The sequence below is a fragment of the Rhinolophus ferrumequinum genome, chromosome 22 (genome assembly GCF_004115265.2).
Source record: "Rhinolophus ferrumequinum isolate MPI-CBG mRhiFer1 chromosome 22, mRhiFer1_v1.p, whole genome shotgun sequence".
NCBI classification, from domain to species: Eukaryota; Metazoa; Chordata; class Mammalia; order Chiroptera; family Rhinolophidae; genus Rhinolophus; species Rhinolophus ferrumequinum.
The window spans coordinates 118,543-137,109 of NC_046305.1; the positions used below are offsets into that span (position 1 = coordinate 118,543).

At 58.0% G+C, this 18,567-nt stretch overlaps 2 protein-coding genes across 5 annotated transcripts; one reads left to right on the forward strand and one right to left on the reverse strand.

The window, feature by feature from the left end:
- Positions 1-1,293: 1,293 nt before the first annotated feature.
- Positions 1,294-18,470, forward strand: DCST1 (DC-STAMP domain containing 1). Of its 4 annotated transcripts, XM_033092054.1 has the most exons (17): positions 1,294-3,461; positions 4,694-4,888; positions 5,199-5,321; positions 5,390-5,464; positions 9,069-9,197; positions 9,542-9,681; positions 10,413-10,629; positions 10,718-10,861; positions 11,383-11,504; positions 11,924-12,081; positions 14,049-14,148; positions 14,276-14,371; positions 14,492-14,618; positions 14,950-15,066; positions 15,546-15,688; positions 15,808-15,921; positions 17,910-18,470. In XM_033092054.1, exons 1-17 carry the CDS (start codon positions 3,242-3,244, stop codon positions 18,159-18,161), a joined length of 2,472 nt encoding a protein of 823 aa, XP_032947945.1. In that variant the 5' UTR covers positions 1,294-3,241; the 3' UTR covers positions 18,162-18,470. The 4 variants fall into 4 exon arrangements, with proteins under 4 accessions (XP_032947945.1, XP_032947946.1, XP_032947947.1 ...); XM_033092055.1 differs by lacking the exon at positions 15,808-15,921; XM_033092057.1 differs by lacking the exon at positions 1,294-3,461 and having other exon boundaries at positions 4,574-4,888; positions 5,401-5,464.
- DCST2 (DC-STAMP domain containing 2) lies at positions 3,866-4,531 on the reverse strand. Its single transcript, XM_033092058.1, has one exon. The coding sequence runs from the start codon at positions 4,491-4,493 to the stop codon at positions 4,173-4,175; it is 321 nt and encodes a 106-aa protein (XP_032947949.1). The 5' UTR covers positions 4,494-4,531; the 3' UTR covers positions 3,866-4,172.
- Positions 18,471-18,567: the final 97 nt, after the last annotated feature.

Genomic DNA, 18,567 nt, shown 5'->3' on the forward strand with positions numbered 1-18,567 from the left:
CATAACCAGTGGTGTCAGGCTCCGAAGGACGCAGGAGACAGCGCCGGGACAAGACAGTGATATTGCCTTGCTGTAGGACATCAAATGCCGACACCAGGTCCCGGAAAATCCTCCCAGAATAGCCATTGCCTTCCACGGTTATGGATACTACCACAGGGCCTGGCACAAAGACATGGTGTGAGGGACGCTCATGGCAGCTGCCCGCTCCACCGTGCAGGAAAGGCCACACCTCCTGGATGAGGAGAAAGGAGCAGTGCAGGTCTTAGGGATGGCCCATGCCCTCAGCAAGGGGCCTTTGATGCCCCAGGCACCCTCATGGTGCCTAGGCACCTGGCACCTAAGACTGGCTCCATGGTGCAGAGCTGGCTGCCACTGGTGCCTAGTCTGCCTTCCTAGGCCACCAGATCTGAGATGAGCTTAATGGTCAGTGAATCCATCCTCTGCCTCCACAACCGCCCAGAACATTTGCTTTAAAGCATTTACGAAGCACTGACTACGTAACAGGCACAGACCAGGGGCTTTAATGTTTGGGGTATTTTTTGCTTTTTCTGTTGGCCCTCTGGTACGTAGGATGAGATTCATCGTATTCCCTGGTTTGTAGCATACTCTCAGTCAGTGGTCTGCCAGGTGGTCAACATGTGTGGTCTCATTCACTCCTTAGAGTGACCCAGAGAGAGTGCTGCCATTATTATCCCATTGTTCAGAAAAGGAAGCTGAAGCTCAGGGAGGTTAAGCAACTTGCTCGAGGTCACCAGCTGGTAACCGGCAGAACTGGGATTTGAACCCAGGCCAGTCTGATTCTACAACTTGTGATTTTAACTACTCTGTCATGGTATAACCTTACCTGGACACAGGGCTTACCAGGCAGAGGACAGAGTTGGAAGAGGGGCACAGTCAGAGGCTGGTGAGTAACAGAGACATGGGGACTTTGAGGAAAGTGGGGAGCTTGTGGGAGCAGGCCAAGGGGGCAGAGGCAGGGCAGGGAGGTTCAGGCGCTCACTGCGGGCCACCATCTCCCCCTGCAGCTGGTATCGGGCCAGGTCGAGCACCCAGAAGACAGCATAGTCCAGGAAGACCAGAAGCAGCACCAGGAGGAGATGCCGGATAAGGTGGAAGGTTGCCAGGATGTAAAAAATCTGCTCCCGCTGGGACAGGAAGATGGAGCCTGGGTGGGAGAGGGATGGTGAAGAGGATGCCCCCAGTTCTCTCACCCAGCAGACCCCAGCTCCTGGAGAGATCTCCAGCCCTGGATCAAGGGGGCGGGGCCATCTGGCAGGTGTGGAGGCGGGCGGGAAGCACTGTGCAAGGGCAGGGGCTCCAGGGCTCCAGGTGGAGGCCTAGCGTCTGCACCTGGGCCCGTGGTCCACTCCCAGTCTCCAGGAACCCCCTCCTGGGGCATCCTGATCCCCTTACCTGACTGCTGCCTCCCAGGCAGCCCCACCCCCAGGCTGCATCTCCTGCATAATAGCACATCCACATTTCCTGCCCACCCCCACCCCCAAAGCCTTCCCAACTTCCATTCACATCCTTGCTCCACACCCACACCCCACCTCTCCTTCCTGCTGTCTTGACATCCAGGTGCTCCCAGAAGCTTCTTCTGCCCCTTCTGTCTGTCTGCATGCTGGGAGGGGCCCTCCTTTCCCCTTTCACACTGAGAGTTCCCCGGAGGACTTTCAAGGGTGGCGTCCCCCCCAGGTGCAACGTGCCCTAAGCTCTGGGTTGTCTCTCCCCTGCATGGGTTTAGTCAGGGCCGTAGGGTTGGGGGAGGCCCTGGCCTTCCTCAGGGCCCTCACCCGGCCGGATGTAATGTCTGGCCTCGTGGGCGCTGAGCGGCAGCACCGTGGGCAGTCCGGCCGAGGAGCGGACAGCGTCCATGCGCAGGAATCGGCTGGTAATGTAGATGTTGTTGTAACTGTCCCAGTTCAGGTAACCGTACCGGTAAAACAGGGCTCTGGTGGGGCACAGGCGAGGCGCCTCAGGACCCCACAGGGCACCAACCTGCCCACCCCCCACCCGGCCCCAAACTCCAGCCTCCCAGGATGTGGCGGGGTGGGGGTGACCTGGCCCCGCCCCGCCCCTCACTGGAGGTAGAGGAGCACGAGCAGCACCGGCGTGGTGTAACCCATCAGCGCCAGGGCCTCTCGGACGCGGTACAGCTTCATGCTGACGGCCTCGTGGAGGTCCAGAGCGACCTGGGACAAGCTCCGAGAGGCATTGAGATCCACAGAGAAGTGGTGGGTGGCTGTCACGTTGAACTCAAACTCTTGACGCACCCGGTTAATCAGCTTCTTTGCAGCTGGGGTGAGCAAGGACAATTAGGAGGGGACAGAGCCGCATTTAGGGGAGGAGCATGGCGCAGCCCAGGGGCTGCACGGCTCACAGACCAGCCAGGAACCCCCAGTGTTTGAACCCACGGTGGACTGAGGAGGGGAGGAAGCCTCCACAAGCTGGGCCATTGCCCTGTGTGTGCGCAGCACCAGCATTCCGCCTTCCCGACGACCTGCCCAGGCGCAGGAGGCCCTGCCTCTCCCCCAGCTCCTGCTCCGCAGTCAAGCTTGGGTGAGGCTGCTCCCCGGGCGCTGGGCCTCAACTTCCTAATCTGCCCAGGTAACCTGAGCGCCTAGGGGGCTGGCAATGGCCGTATGGGGATGAGGGCGGGAGACCTCCCGGGAGCAGCAGATTCGGCAGGCTCAGAGGGGTCACTCAGAGGGGTCACTCACGGGTGCCGATGGTCTCACGCAAGAAGGGTTGGATGTACATGGGTATGATGCAGAATACCTGGGCCACTGAGGGCCGGGACTGAGTGTCAGGATGGGTAGAGAGATGCAGCCTGCCTCTCCCACCTCCAGGGACCTTGTTCCCACTGGGCCTTCTCGACCTTTTGCTTTTCCTCCTGGCCACCCCATCTGGCTCCAAATCTTTTGGCTTCTCCCCATTACCCCAAGCCCCCCACCCCATACGGGGCAAGCATCCTTACTGGCCCCATATTCATCACCTCTTATTGGTACCCCTGGACCTGCCCTCCAACTGACCCCACATTTGCTAGGCCCCCAATCCTGCCGGTGACGCCCTGGCTCGCTCACCGCTGGCAAGTCCACAGAGCACCAGCTTGAAGGGCATCAGCACGTAACACAGGTGGTAGGCTTGTGGTATGACCTTCATACAGCTGTCCTTCGCGTCATCGAAGACCCGTGCACACTTCAAGTAAGGGTTGCCCAACTCCGAGTTGCAAACGTCTCCGATGTGCAGGAGCCAGTACCACACGTTGCGCAGGGCCCTGGCTGGGGACAGCGTCGGGGCTTGCACCCGGGGCCAGACCTGCAGCATCTTCTGGGGGCTTGAGGAACACCAGGATACCCCCAGCGCTGGAGAGGCCTGTGGCCAGGTGCCTGGCTGTGCTGTATCACCAGGGACTAGTCAGCACCCAGGAGGGGCCCAGAACGTCCTGGACAAGGGAACCGGTGAGGAGACTGGGTGAACTTTGCCCCCACCCCCAGATGTGCTAATGTACTGACCTACATGCTTCACGCCGTCCATGATTGACCGCAAGAACTTACGGACCTTGTCAGCCACCTCTTTGGCCTTCTGGGCAATGGCTTTAATCTTGTACAGGGCACCTGAGAGGCAGGGAGCAGAGGCTCTGTGGAGTCTCCTCCTCCAGGGGCTGCTTCTCACCATTGCCCCCGGCCTAGGGAGTGGAGAGGGGACTGCCACTCGGGAGGGAGGGAGCCTGGACACTTGCGTCTGAGACACAGCTAGTATGGCAGTGGGGTTGGCCAGAGAGCATGAGGAGGTGGTCGAACTGGGCGCTTTCAGGTCGGGACCCAGGACCAGCAGAGAGGAAAAAAGCCAGAGGGCCATCAAACACACAGGACAAGGGGACACGAGGCCACTGGGAGACGGGAGCCTTACTGACAAGGGGCTGCTTAGCCCGCTCCAACATTTCAGCAGTTTGGTTCAGGGCCAGCTCTGCCCCACAGGCCACGGCCTCACTGGCCCGGGAGAAGTTGCGCAGGGTATTGGCACAAGGCCCTTGCAGCACCAGCCCAAAAGCAGCCACCAACAGTAGGGTCCGACTCTGCTCTGGGGGGGGCAGCTGATCAGAACCAGGACCCCAGCCTTGCTCATGGCAGCTCATCCCTTACAGGAGCCTTCAGAGTATTTCCCTCCACTCAGGACCCCTCCTGCCCCAGCCCCTGCCCCTCCCACCGGGTACCAAGCTCACTGGAAAAGGCCTGGGGCAGCAGTAGAAGGACGGTGACCCGGACCTGGCGGGAGAACCCCATGCCCAGGCTGAGGAAGGCAGCCAACGTCAGGGTGCCCACCAGGCACCCCCAGGGGCTGTGCTCCTCCACCAGCAGCTCCAGGAGCCCATAGGCTGTGGCCAAGGACAAGCCCAGGCTGAAGCCCCCCAGGCTGCGGACCACCACCCGCGTCATGCTCAGCTCCTCTGCCCCCGAGGGGCGTACAACATCCTTCAGGACTCTGGGCATGGCTGCTGCCACCAAATGTTTGCCTGTCTCCAGGAGACGCCCACGAGGTTCTGTGGCTCTTAAAGGGTCTCAGAATTTCTCATCATATTCCAAGGTTCCAGGGGCTTTTACTGTGTGTTCCTTGGAATTCCTTCCCCAGTTGCAAAGACTGGGGAAGGGATAGGTAAGCGTCTAATCTCCGTTCCCATATCTCAGAGCAGAGGGAGTAGAAGACACAGACCTCAGGCAGGCTGTGGGTGAGGCAGAGGAGACGAAGCATAGCCTCACATCCAAGGACATCCCTGAGGAGACTTCTGGGGTGAGACAGGGTTCCCAGAAGCCTATGGCAGACTATGGACCCCCCAGACTTCACCACAATGGAGCAAAAGGGCAAAGGAGGAGACAACCCCACACCAGTGAGTCCATCATCGGGGCACCACCCTTCTCAGCACTTCCAACTCCCAGTCGTCTCATCCAGTCTCCTCTCCAGGACTCCCTTCAACCGTGCATTGGGGTCCCCACTCCTCTCATCCAGTGCCCTCCTCCAGCCGAGCCCTTTCTTCTTTCCTTCCTGTCTGCCCCACTTCCTTCAGGATCCCCCAAGTTCCTGCCACTCTCATCCAGGTTTCCCCAGCCTCTACCTCCCTGCGAGCCCCTAACCCTAATGCACCACGTCGCGGCCTGGGTGCTGGCCCTGCTGGGCTGAACTCTTTGACCCCTCAGCAGTACAGAAGCTCCTGCACTGGGGGCTGCCTGCGTCCTGTCACCGATTCCTGTGGCGCCAACCGGGGGAGTTTCCGGTCACTGCTTTCCTTCTGGGGGCAGGCACCGGGGGGCTCCTGGCCATCGGTGAGTGTGGAGCAGCAGTCAGGGCTGGGACCCATCTTTTGACCTTTGGCTTGATCCTGTACCCTCAGGTCTCTTTCAGCTCTTGGTGAATCCTATGAATATCTATGAAGAACAGAAGATGATGACGCTGTACGGCTTGGTGGGTTAGTGCTGGGCAGAGGACAGGGACACCCAGGACGCCTGGGCCCAGGGAGGAGTCTCAGCTTGCTTTTTCTCTACCCAAATGTCCCTTGTGGTCTCAGCCTCGTCTTGGGCTCTAAGGGGAGAGCCGGAGGGAAGAGGCCCCCAGTCCTTATGTTCTAGGGGTCTCCCTAGTCTGAGGGGCTCCGTTACCCACATGATGCAGCTCAAACCCCATAACTCTTCCTAATGCCCCTCTCACCATTGTGGTCTTGTTTCCTGCTCCTCTTGGTAAGTGCCATTCATTCATTCATTCATTCATTCATTCAGCACTAACTGCGCCCGCTGAGAATTCAGCAGGGAACAAGGGTGACTGGCTCTCATTTGGAGTTTACATTCTAGTGGAGAGAGTTGGGCAATAAATGAGCAAGAAGTAAGCAAGAGCATTTCTGATGGTGACAAGTGGTATGAAAAAAGTAAACCAGGATGTGATGGAAAGGGGCTGGGTGCTACCCTCGCTTGAGTAGTCAGGGAAGGCTTCTCAGAGAAGGTGGCATTTGAATGGAGACCTTGTATCAGGAGGTATTGGGCTGCAAGAACAGAAAACCCACCCAAGAGCTGTTTAGCTGTAGAGAAAGCATATCATTTCATAGAACAAGTTTCAAGATAGAGAGCGGTTTTGGAGTGTGGATAATTCAGCAGCTCGATAAACCCACCGAGGGCGGGCTCCTTTTATCTTTTATCTCTGCTGTCTTTGACCTGTAGACGACCCCTCTTCAGGTCATGAAACAGCTGCAGCACCTCCAGGCTTCACATCTTCATACAACAGTGTCAAAAGACCAGAGGTCCCTTCCTGCTATCTCTTTAAAGGACAAAGAAAACTCCTGCAATCCCCCCAGCAGCTTCCCCTCAGCCTCTTTGGGCAGAGCTGCAGCCAGGCCCTTTTCCTACCCCAGGCAAGGGGCATGGAACTGGCTCAATGGACTCATCTCTATGGGATTCCAACAGGACACTACTTTTTCTCTGACGCTGTATTCAAAACTGTTCTCCCCCGATGACCCTTCACACAGACCCTTAGCTTTCCGCTTATTTTTATTTAGAAGACCGAGTCCTGCTCCAGTAATTATGGCTATTTTTAAGTTTAAAAGATCCAATCCAGTCTATATCAAAATTTCAATCTCCGGTCCCTTCTCAAGTCTCAGTCCCTCCTTCCTGCCCTCCCCTCAGGCCTGACCCCTGGTGGGGGTTCTGCAGTGAAGAAGGGGGCACAGCCGCTCCTTTTTTCTCTACTTCCTTCCCCTCTGCTGCTTCTGATGTCAGAAAGGGGATTAGAAGAATTAGAGGAAAAGGGACAAAAGTCTGAAGTCACTGATACTTTTATAATTCCCCTACCTCTGTGTGGCAGGCACTCACGCCCTGGCTGTCTCTGGGGTGTTTACAGTCTCTTTGGAGGCTCTGTGTAGACCTTGCTACACCCAGGACCCTGCCGAGGGCGGTTATGTTTGGCTGACCTTGAAGGCAGCTCCCCATAGTTCCTCAGGCTGCCCTGGGGCTCCTACTCTGGGTCCCTCCCCCAGGCAGGTGCCCTCTTAGATGGGGACATTCACAAGTGACGAGGCCTGCTGCCCTCCAAAATGGCCCCTTGTCCCCAGGGAAATGCATACTCCCAGCCCTGCCAAACTGGAGAAGCAAGGCACCTGGCGCCTGCCCTCTCTCCCGCCATGACGAGAACAAGTACTACAGTGCCAGTTCAGGTCCCCCCCACTCCAGGAGCGGTCCTTCTGAGTGCCCACACACATGCTCCCGGGCTCTGTGTTTTGGTGGCCACCCCACCAGTTTCTGCAGCTCAGCAGGAGTCCAGCCCCGGGAGCGACAGGTTCCCCTTCTTTGTCTTGGAGCCTCTCGCTTGATGTGGGGAAGTGAACGCCCATCTTCTCCATAGACTTGCCACCCCGTGGCAAGCCTCCTCTGACCGCTTCTCGCCACTTCCCGAAAATTCAGATTTCTGGCCTTGTCTTTATCTAGACTGGTCGGGGTAAGAGGTGAGAGACTAGCTCCGCTCTTTTGGGAGCCCAGAGAGGGTGTCTACAGCTCCATGGGGCTCTCTCTAGAATGTAGGGCGACTGTCACCTACCGCCCTCAGCTGGAGTCTTTGGCCAAAAGGCCATGGCCGCAGAACAAGCCCCTTGCCCTGTCCTGTTTTACCATGATTGGATGAGACAAGTCCAGATGCACCCCCAGCGGTGGAGGAGGGACAGCTATTGCCCTTGAACAAAACCCAAGTTGTGTGAGCAAGAGAGTAGGCAGAACAAACTGTTGGGTGGCACCCGAAGGGGTTTGCAGCAAACCTGTATGACTAGGTGGAGCCAGCCAGGTGAAGCACGGGGGAGGGTGCTCCTGGCAGAGGAAGAGCCAGGGCAAAGACCTGAGAGGAGGAATGACCTGAGCATGTGCCAGGAACAGCACAAGGTCTGCGTGGGAGGACGTGGTGGGCCATGGGCTGTGCAGCACGAGAGGACGTGAGGAGGGCGGGGCCAGGCCACAGGGGCGGGAACCGGGCTGAGGGACTTTGGATCTGATCCCACGTGTGGTGGGAAGCACCGGATGGTTCGCAGCAGAAAAGGGGTGTGTGCTGACTTCCCTTTTCCCCAGATCACCCGTGTGTAGGTTAGCAGTAGAGGAAGCAGTAGACCAGTTCCTCCCGGTGAGAGATGACGGCTCTGGGTGAGGGCAGCGGAGGCGGAGTGAAGTGTGAGGACCGGGATCTGCTTTGGTGATCCAGGGGCCTGCCCTCTCTCCACACAGGAGCCTTCTGGGTTCCCGGACCAGCTTACGCTGCGCCTTTGGCCTGGAATGCCGTCCTACCAACACTTACTCATCTTCCAGGCCCAGCTGACATATCATCTCCTTTGTCCAGCAGTCGCAGCCCCACCCGTCCCTGCAGAAATGCCCCTTCCCTCCCTCCCCTGCTCCCACAGCTCTTTGTAAGCTCCACCCTGTGCACTGAGCACATCGGGCTGTAGTCATTTGTTTACTTGTCTGTCTCTCGCCCTGGATTATGAGCTTCAGGAGCTCACTGTCTCCTTTCAGAGACCACAAGGAGACACATGTGAAACTGCTAGAAGCTACCAGGAGGTACATGCGTAAGGGACAGTAGGTGTCAGGTGCTGTAGGTGTCAGGGGAATGTTGAAGTGGCTCTGACCTCTCTTCTGACCGCTCTGAGCACCAGTGCCCATTTCCAGAATTTTCCTCTTGTTCTCCCCACTCCCTCAGTACCTTGGGTAGGTAGGAATCCAGCCTAGAGATGGGCAGTTTGGCCCCCTTCCCTACCACAAACACACACACTGACATACACACACAAAGTCAACCACCGACCACAGGTTTTCAGTTTCTAGCCATCTCTCCAAGCTGTTCTATAGACTGGCGCACTGTTGAACTCTGCACATGGCTGATGAATGAATGAATCAATGAGTGGCCAGAAGGCCTATCAGAGTCAGCGGAAATGGGGACAAGATCAGTATGGTGCTGGTTCTAGAGGGGAGTTGGAGTGGGGGGGGGGGTGCCTCGTAACCTGGTAACAAGCCAGCACCCTTGCTGCCTCACCACCGCCTGGGCTCTCCTCACAGGCTTCGGGGCCGTGGGCTGGGGGACCTCCCCTCACATCCGCTGTGCCAGCCTCTTGCTGGTCCCCAAGATGCTGGGCAAAGAGGGCAGGCTGTTTGTGCTGGGATATGCCTTGGCTGCCATCTATGAGGGTGAGTGTGCCCCCTGGATACCAGTTAGTGACACTGAAGTCGTGACCCTCGGGGCACACCCAGTGGGAGCCAGGCCTGGTGCATGAGGAAGGGTGGGACCCGAATCCTAGCTGTTCCTCCCTGCTGTGTGTCCCTGAGAGAGTTCCTCCCCAGCTCTGGGCCTCCTTGGTTCACACAGGTGAAAAAATCAGGGGTTGAATGCGACGGCCGCCCCCAGGTTCCTGGGCCCCATCCCGTGCAGTGCTCAGGCGGTCACTGCATGCAGAGGGGGAGCTAGGGGTGGCCTTCAGGAAATTATTAGCTCGAGAGGGAGATGACGCCCCACCCCCCACCGCTCTCCCCAGGACCGGCGGCCAACCTACGGCACAATCTCAACGAAGTGGTGGCGTCACTGGGCTGCACGGTAGAGCTGCAAATCAACAACACACGTGCAGCCTGGCGCGTCTCCACAGCCCCCCTGCGCGCCGTGTTCAAGGGCCTGCTGGTCAGTACCCCACGCGGGCAGGGCCTACGGGCGTCCCTCTTCCCGGGGGGCCTGCATGACATCAGCTGGGAGTCGTGACCCTGGAGTTACACCTTCCCAATGGGGATACTCCTGGTGTTTTTTACAGGACTCTCCCCAAACATTGCAGGATATGCCCTGGTCCCTTGGCACTAAATGCCAGGAGAGCCCCCGCTCCCAGGCATTGGGACACACCTGCCCCCCACACACATTTCCAAACACCTGAGTGGGTGGTCCTCTGGGCAGATGAACTTGAATATCAGGAAACTGGGGACCTTGGCCTTGGATTCGGAAGCGTTGACAACCAGGGTCTTGGGAGTTGGATGTTGGAGCCCAGGGATTTGGGAGCATTGGAGAGTTGAGGGGCTTGGGAGTCGGGGACCCTGAGATGGCACAGTGGTCTGAGAGATGGGTGCTGTGGGGTGAAGTGCAAGTGCCAGGGGAGCCCTTCCCTGACTTAGCAAGGGACGGGAGGTCTGAGGAGGAGCTGGGGGCCTGGCAGGTGAGCAGAACAGAGGAAGCTGGGGAGCGGAGGGGGCTCCCAGGGACTGAACAGAGGAGAGTTTGAGGTGAGAGGCTGTCTCAGGGCCTAAGCTCCCGCAGGCCTGAGGTAACAGCCCACGGCGTGGCTAACGGGGGAAGACGGGCCGTTGGGCAGCAGAAGCCCTAAGCTCTCACCCCTCACCCCTTTCCGCCCTCCCCCTCTACCCCAGGGCAGCAAAGAGTCACTGAGGGCAGAAGCTCAAAACATCTCTAGCGCCTTCAAGGACCTGGACGCCCAGGTGAGCAGTGAGACGGGCTACACACCTGAGGAGGCCACGGGCTCGGAGGAAACAGCTCAAGGCTTGCGGACCCACCGCGCCGTGGCCTCCAGACACCACCTCTCCACACAAAAGATGTACGAGATGAAAACCAAGCTGCGTTGCTCCAGTGAGGGGTGTCCCTGGACGGGGCAGGGCGGGGCCGGCCACAGGGCCAGGCTGTGGGGACCTCTGACCGCCCTTGTCCCTCCCTACAGGTGTGGTGAACCAGGCCATACTCAGCTGCCGCCGCTGGTTTGACCGAAAGCATGAACAGTGCATGCAACGCATCTGGGTCCCGCTGCTCAAGCACCTGCTCTGCGTGCCCATGAAGTTCAAGTTCTTCTGTGGCATTGCCAAGGGTCAGCACAGTGGTAGGAGGGGGGGGAGCAGCAGGGCTAGGAGCTGAGTCTTTGGGGAGCACTGAGTAAATGTGGGGCGCCAAAGCAGTGAGGCGGGGAGGCTTTGGGCTCTCAGGACACGGCACCCTCAGAGCAGCCCCTCCACGGACTGGCTTCGTGACCCAGGGCAAGCCACAGCTAAGTCTGCGCTTCACCGCCTCCTCTGCAAGGTGGACATAGCATGGTGCTTATCCCATTCAGGGTTTCTTAGGGTCGAAGGGGCTAACGCTTGTGAAGGGGGTAACAGAGCGGACACACAGAGGAGCTGTTCTATGAATGTGGGCCATCACTATTCACGTGTGGTGAAACATGGGGAAATCGGGCCTTGTCCCTGGGGAAAAAAATGCACAGAGAGCAGGGAGTGGACTGGCAGAGTGGTAGAAAGACAGCAGGGAGGCAAAAAGCCCAATGGAGAGGATGGGGAGGGAGGCCCGGAGGCCGGGCGCGTTAGGCGGCCCTGACCTGGCCCCACGGCCCCCCAGCCATGGGCGTTTGGTGCCGCAGCCGCATCCCCGTGGAAGGCAACTTCGGGCAGACCTACGACTCCCTCAACCAGTCTATTCGTGACCTGGGAGGGGAATTTTCAGCCACGATTGACCTCAAGGTAGGAGGCAGGGAAATACTGGGGGTGGAAGGTGGGAGGAGGGCCCAGGGAATGGGGCCTGAGGACAGGCAAGTAACAGGCGCAGGAAAGAGGTGACGGTGTGAGGGAAAGGGACAGGGAGGGGAATGGTGTTGGCGTTAGGTGACAGTGAGGTGGCCAGTGCTGGCCTGTGGCGTGCATGGACCTGACTTTGGGGCAGAATGGTTAACCTGGTGTGACAGGGTGTCGGCTCATCCAGGTGCAGGGGCAAGCCCATGTCTAGCAGGGGGGTGAGGGAAGGAAGCAGCACCTCCCGCAGGTCCTGGGACAAGCCAGGGGACATGACATGAGTGGGGCACTGGGGAGAGAGGCCTGGGAGAGGCTGGGTCTGGGCCTGCGTGGAAGCAGCAGATTGGGTCTGAACCCATGCCATCCAACAGGAAGAAAAGCAGGCCGCACTGGTGGGCATCAACATGAGCTGGGGACATGTGAGCAGCGAGCTGCGGGATTATGTGAGAAGCCAGGAGGCCCAGCTGGAGTGGGTCCTGGGGCTGCTGCACGTCTTGCTGTCCTGCACCTTCCTGCTGGTCCTCCGAGCGTGAGCCCTGAACCCTGCCCCAGGAGCCCCCAGAGCCCACCTCCCACTCTGAATGGGAATATATGTGTGCCTTTAACTTTCCTTTCATAAAGCTCAGTTCATTGTTTACACAAAATGAAAAGACGTGGGCATTTTGTCAGAAGAAACATTAACCTACAGTCCTGCCACCTTAAAAGGCCGACTGTCTTCATTTATCTACCTCCTTCCAGCCTTTATGCCAAAGCTCTTTTCCACTGTTCGCTTTGACTTTTGATTTTTTTCTTGCCCTTCATGTCCCCCTTGGCTCTGACTTGGTGCCATTTTTATCGTCCAATTCTGCTTTCATTTTCTCCCGCCTGCTGCGTTGGCAGCTACTCTCTCTCCATTTGGACCAAAGTCCTCAACCCCACCCAGCCTGGCGTCCAGCTGGGCTGCCCTGGGTCCTGCTCTCCGTCCCCTGCTGACCTCTGGAACCTCTGTTTCCTGTCTCCACCCCCACGTGCCTGAGACGGGCAGGGGCTGGGCAGCCATAGCCGCAGAGGCTCCTGCTCTGTCTGCCCGTTTGGAGGGCCTAGACTAACCGCCAGTGAGTTATTACGTTCATGCCTATGGGAGGACAAAGATGGATGAGCCATAGTCCCGCCCTCAAGAAGCTCCTGGTCAAGGGCAGGCAAGAGAGCCATCCACAGAACAGAGATGACTCAAGCGCTGGGGACTGGTGTGGGAGTTGAGGGGACACCGCTGTCAGGGCCGTAACTGGCTTCAAAAGGCTGCCGATGGGCGCCATGGTCTAGGAGAGAAAGGGTGTTCTTTCGGACAAGGGTCCTGGCATCTGTGGGATGCAGAGGGCAGAGGACTAGGCTGAAGTGGGCATGGCCAGAACAATCTGGAAAGCCCCGCAGGAGGGCCCTGAACTGGGGACAGTTGCAGGATGTACTGGGGCAAGCTGGAGGCAGGAGTCCAAGGTGGGTCAGCGGTCAGGGAGCCTGGCTGCAGTGAGGCATGGCAGGAAGTTGGCCTGAGAAGGATGGAGCAAGGGGAAGATGTAGGAGGTCACAGAGCTAGCTTGAAGAGGGAAGGAAGGAGGCACAGAGTCTTTTGGCACTGCCAGGCTTTAAACCTGTGTGAGGTCACTCACTGAAGGGACAGCGTAGGCTAGAGGGCGGGGCCCAGGCTCCGGGGAACCTTGCGCAGCTTTGGTAGGTCTCTCCACAAGGGGGCGCTCACAGTCTTTCTTTGCATTTATAGTTATTTCTACCTTAAAGGCAAAGATGTATGGATTTGGAATAGCATCGGAACTTGTTTTATTTAATGTAATTTTACAGTTTCAAACAAATTTTCTACAATTAACTTTTTTTCCTTAGGAAACTGAAACATTATGTGGGATGTTGGGAGATAACACGGAGGACAGTTACTTATACACGCACGCAGGTGTGTGCAGGTGTGTGCGCACACAGAGAAAACACTGCTGTACTCGGTGTCAGAGAAGGGAACTGGTCAGGATGAGTTTTGCTGAAAGGGAACTCTAGGAGATGTTTTGCAGTCTCAGCTGGGAGGCAGGGTCTTAAAGAAATGAATGTAAGAGTCATGGGTCAGGTGACTCTTGCAACCTCGATGGGTTACCATCTCTGTGCCTTTGCTCCTGCTGTTTCCTCTGCTTGATATTCACCCTGCAAGATCCATGCCTGGGCAACCCCCCTTCCTCCCATGCACACACAGACACCGCCCAAGCCCTCCCTCTCAGACAGGCTGGGCCCCCACCACATCCCGTCCTCCCCTCTGTTGTGTCTCATCAGCTGTCTAAGTGTCTGTCTTTCACTAGACCATAGGCTGCTGGGGGGCAGGGCAGAGTCTTCTCCTAGGATGTAGAGATGCAGATGGTGCCCAGTGCATGCTGGCTGGATAGTTGAATGACTGTGTCTCAAAGGAGCCCAGGGTTGGGGGTGGGTGCAGAGAAACGGAAAGAATGGGGACATGCTCGTCCACAGGTCCTTCTCCTACGTGGACAGCTATAATGGGGACATTCGCTTTGACAATATCTACATCAGCACCTACTTCTGTCAGATCGATGAACGCAGGAAGAAGCTGGTAAGTGGGCCCAGCCCTGCCCATGGGTGCACTGCTGTGTGCCCTGTGTGGCTTCACACTCGGGGAGGGCAGAGGAGAAAGGGGAGAGGGCCCTCGGTGTGCCTCACCGTGTGCACAATTTTTCCAGGGTAGGCGGACTCTGCTGCCGCTGCGCAAAGCCGAGAAGAAAACCGTTATCTTCCCCTATGAACCCACTATCCAGGCCACAGAAATGAGGAACGTGGTGAGGATGGCAGGGGAGGCAACTACCCATGCAGATGGGGGTGGCGGGGGAGGCGGCAGAGAGGGCTCCATGCCCGGCAGGCGGGCGCTGTCCTGCTCCAGCCCTCTGGCTCTTGGGCAGGTAAGGGAGCTCGTGGAGACACTGCCCATTCTGCTGCTGTTCCTGGTGCTGTGTGGACTGGACTGGGCTCTCTACTCCATCTTTGACACCATCCGCCACCACTCCTTCCTGGAGTACTCCTTCCGCAGTGAGCCCTGCCTCCCAGGACACCCCGGAGAACTCCCACCCCCTGTGCACCCACCCCATCCCAATTCTTCCAATTCAGTCACCTCCTCCTGGGTCTCAGCCTCTCCCTGGCTTCCTCAGGGTCAAATCTCAGCCCTGCAACCTGACAGCTGTCACTGGCGGGAGGACCTCAGTTTCCAACCCCCTTCATACTATCTGTAACAGGAAGGGAGGAAAGTGCCCCTGAGAAGTATTTCTATGCCTTGACCGCTCCCCAGGCCCTTAACTCCATCTCTTTCCTGACATGTCCCTACCCCACCACGCCCCACCCCATGGCCTGGTCCTGGCCTCAGGCAGTCATAAATTGGAGGTGAAAGTCGAGGGAGACTCCATGCTTGCCTGGCTTCTTCGGAAGACCATTGGGGCCCTGAACACCTCCTCGGAGACAGTGGTGGAATCAAACAACATGCGTGAGTAATGCCGAGACTTTAGATCACAGGAATTGAGAGCTGGGGGCAAGGGTCTTTCCAAGGCAAAGAGTTGAGGGACGGGACCTTGGGGGTGGCCAGGTGGGGGTCAGCATGCTTGGGTTGGGGAATCAGAACAGGAAATATCAGGTGCAACTTAAAGAGCTGGAGGCTGGAGGATGACAGATGGGTCAGAGGAGTCGGGGGGCTGCGGCCTTCGGGCCAGAGGGTCCCAGCGCTCGAGCTGTGCTGCCCAACAGAACTGCCTGCTAGGATGGGAAAGTCCTCTACCTGTGCCGCGTTGAGCAAACAGCCATGTGGGCCCAGATGTGAGGGGCAGGTAGGAGGACAGCAAGGCGTCCATCACCTGACCTGGATCCTCGCCTGGCTGGGGGAATTCACCCAGGGCTGCCCTGTCCCTTGGCCAGCCGGCCAGCAGGCCGGTCCTGGCCAGACCCCTGACAGGCCTGCCCCGCCCCCAGCCTGTCTGCCCCAGCCCGTGTGTCTGGATGCCACGGCTTATCTGAGGGCTGCGCTGCCCAGCGCCCTGCTCGTGGGTCTCTGCCTGCTCCAGGCTTTCGGCTACAGGCTCCGGAGGGTCATCGCAACCTTCTATTTCCCCAAGGTGCGCCCTGCCCTCCCCTCTCCTCCCCTACACACGCCCAGCCCCCCAGTGATGCCATCTTTGGAGGAGGCCATCCCTCAGCACTGTCATTATCATTGACCCCCTGTCCCTGGCCCCAGCGAGAGAAGAAGCGGACCCTGTTTTTCTACAATGAGCTCCTGAGGAAAAGGGCAGCCTTCACCCAGCTGAGGAGGGCAGCCATTGTGAGGCAGGCACGACAGCAGAGGGCCCCGGTAAGTCCAGGCCTGTGCTCCTGGGCTCCTGGGAGGTCTGAGAACGGTGGGGGAAGGGCATCTCCCTTCTGGCCACCCAGCCGCCCCACCCCAAGGTCCCAGCCCTCCTGCAGCTCAGTGAGCTCTGCCATGGCTCGTGCCGTGGGCCATGGGCCATCCATCTCTGTGCCCTACAAGTCTGTCCAGCCTGAGAGATTGGGTGGACGACCATGAAGCAGGCAGAAAGGGGGAATCAGACCTGACACAAGCTGGTCAAAGGAAAGCCATCAGAAGCAAGGGACCGGAGGCAAAGCCAGAGGTTCTACTGAGAGGGCTGCAGATCAGAAGCTCAGGGCAGTTCAGAGGAGCAGGGGAGGGGTGGGGGGCTGGGGATCAGGGAGGCCTCCTGAAGGGGCACATGGTATATAGAAAGGGCATGGAGAGGATAAGAATCAGGTTCTGGCACTCCCCCCTCACTAAACCGTGTGACCTTGGCCATAGTCTTCCCTGGACCTCACTTTCTCCCTCTGAAAAATGGGGAGGTTGGACAGACCTGCAGGCCTGCTCACTGGAGATCTGTAACAGAGTGGCTGTCCAGCGTGGGGCTCTGGTACCAGAGGGCTTGGGTGTGAACCCTGACTCGTCCTCTTATTACTATGACAACTGTGTGGTCTTGAGCACTTACTTAGATGCTATGCCTTGGTTTCCCTTCCTTCTGTAAAATGGAGTCAACTATCCTACCTGGTTTTTGTAAGGATGAAATGAGTTCTACTGTCATGGGAGGTGACAAGTTTTCTACAGTCATGGTAGCAAGTTTTATACACGTGTTAGTCGTCACTGTGTGACCCTAGACAAGTGACCACTTCTCCAAGCATCAGTTTTCTCACCTGCAAAAGAGATGGTAATGATGATAACAGTATTGGCCTTTTATGGTTATGGTTTGCATTGAGTTAAATTTACTTACAGTTTCTTAGCACAGGGCCCAACATTATATATATATATAAAAAATAAGTGGCAGCCGTTCTTATTTAATCAGCCCTAACAAAACTCATAAAAGTGAGTGTGTTTGCTTAACGGTTTTCTTCCAGTGCCCAGACCTCCCCCACCACGCCACCTGCCACATAATAGGTGCTGAATAAATAGCTGATGAAAAAAATGAACATACTGTGATTCCATGGCCCCATCCTGAAGTAAACTGGATTTTGATGGGCAGATGGAAATGTGAAGGGCAGCCATTCCAAGCTGCGGGAACAGAATGTGCAAAGACTCTGTGTCCAAAGGGAATGCCAAGTGCCAAGGCTAGTTGAAGGAGAAACTGGCACAGAAAATGCAGCGTTCAGGGAGGGGTAAGATGGAGCAGAGGCTAGAAAGGAACCAGATTGTGGAGGGCTCTGAAGGCCAAACCCAGGAAGGAGTACCGCCGTGGCCAGGCAGGGGGTGCTCCTGGGGTTTCTTGAGCAAAGAGTGACCTAATAAGGCGACCTGTGGAGAATTCCTGGCGATTGTGTGGAGAAACGGTGAGAGAGAGGGGACACATAATGCACCAGGCTTGTGGTTTGGAATTAGGGTACCTGGGTCCCGCCAGGTTTGATTGCTTGCCATCTGTGTACCTTTGAGAAAGTCACTTAACCTTTGTGAGATTAGTCTTTCTCATCTGTGCAGTGGAGAACACAGTGGTGAGAGTCTTATCAGCCCCACCATGAGAACCAAATAAGATGATTGATGGGAAAGGGCCGGTGATGGTTGCTGGCATTACTGGCTGGGCGAGTGCAGGCTCCATCCTCCCAGTCTCCATCACGGAGTGGGGGAGAGAGGCTCTCTAGGACCCCTTTCATAGCACCCTTGCCCTACACGGGTCTGCCCAATCCGGTTTCGTCCATCATGTAGGCATTGTCACGCCTTGAGACTTCAGACAAGAAGCGCTGTCCCGTTCCCCTCGGGTCCCTTCCCCCCCCCCCCCCCCCCCCCCGCTCCCCAACTAGCTCTAAACCCTCCTCGCCTCCCAACAGCGCCACCGCCTAGTGGACATCCTGCACCGCTGCTGCCCCCTCTTGCGCCCCTGGCTGCGCCGGCGCTGCGTGGTGTGCCAGGCACCCGAGACGCCCGACTCCTACGTGTGCCCGACTCCGGACTGCGAGGCCGTGTACTGCCGGTCGTGCTGGGACGACATGCGGCAGCGATGCCCGGCCTGCACACCCCGCGAGGAGCTCTCCTCCTCCGCCTACAGCGACAGCAACGATGACGCTGCCTACGCGGAGTGAAGGGGCGCTCTGCCCGCTCTCCCACCCGCTCCTAATAAAAGGCCGTGTACGCTCCTGCTGCCTGGTGTTTCGCAGGGGGCCGGTACGGGGCGTGGGGTGAGCCCGGCGCTGCCCGGCCGGCAGTCGGAAGAACGGGCCCGCCCATCGATCGCCGCAGGGCCGGGCGGCGGACGGGAAGCGGGAGGGCAGCACAGCTGGTGCGAAGAGGTCCGGACCCGCGGCGGCGTAGAGGCGCGACGCCCAAGCCGGTCGGACCGGGCCTCACCCTGCACAGTAGCGGGGAAGCAGCGGCGCAGAGCAGAGCGGACGCAGGGGAGTCTCGGGCTGAGTCCCGGCTTCTTTAGGACCCGGAGCGCGGCGGGGGCGGGGCCTACCCGAGGTGGAGCCGCGGAGGGGCGGGGCCTGG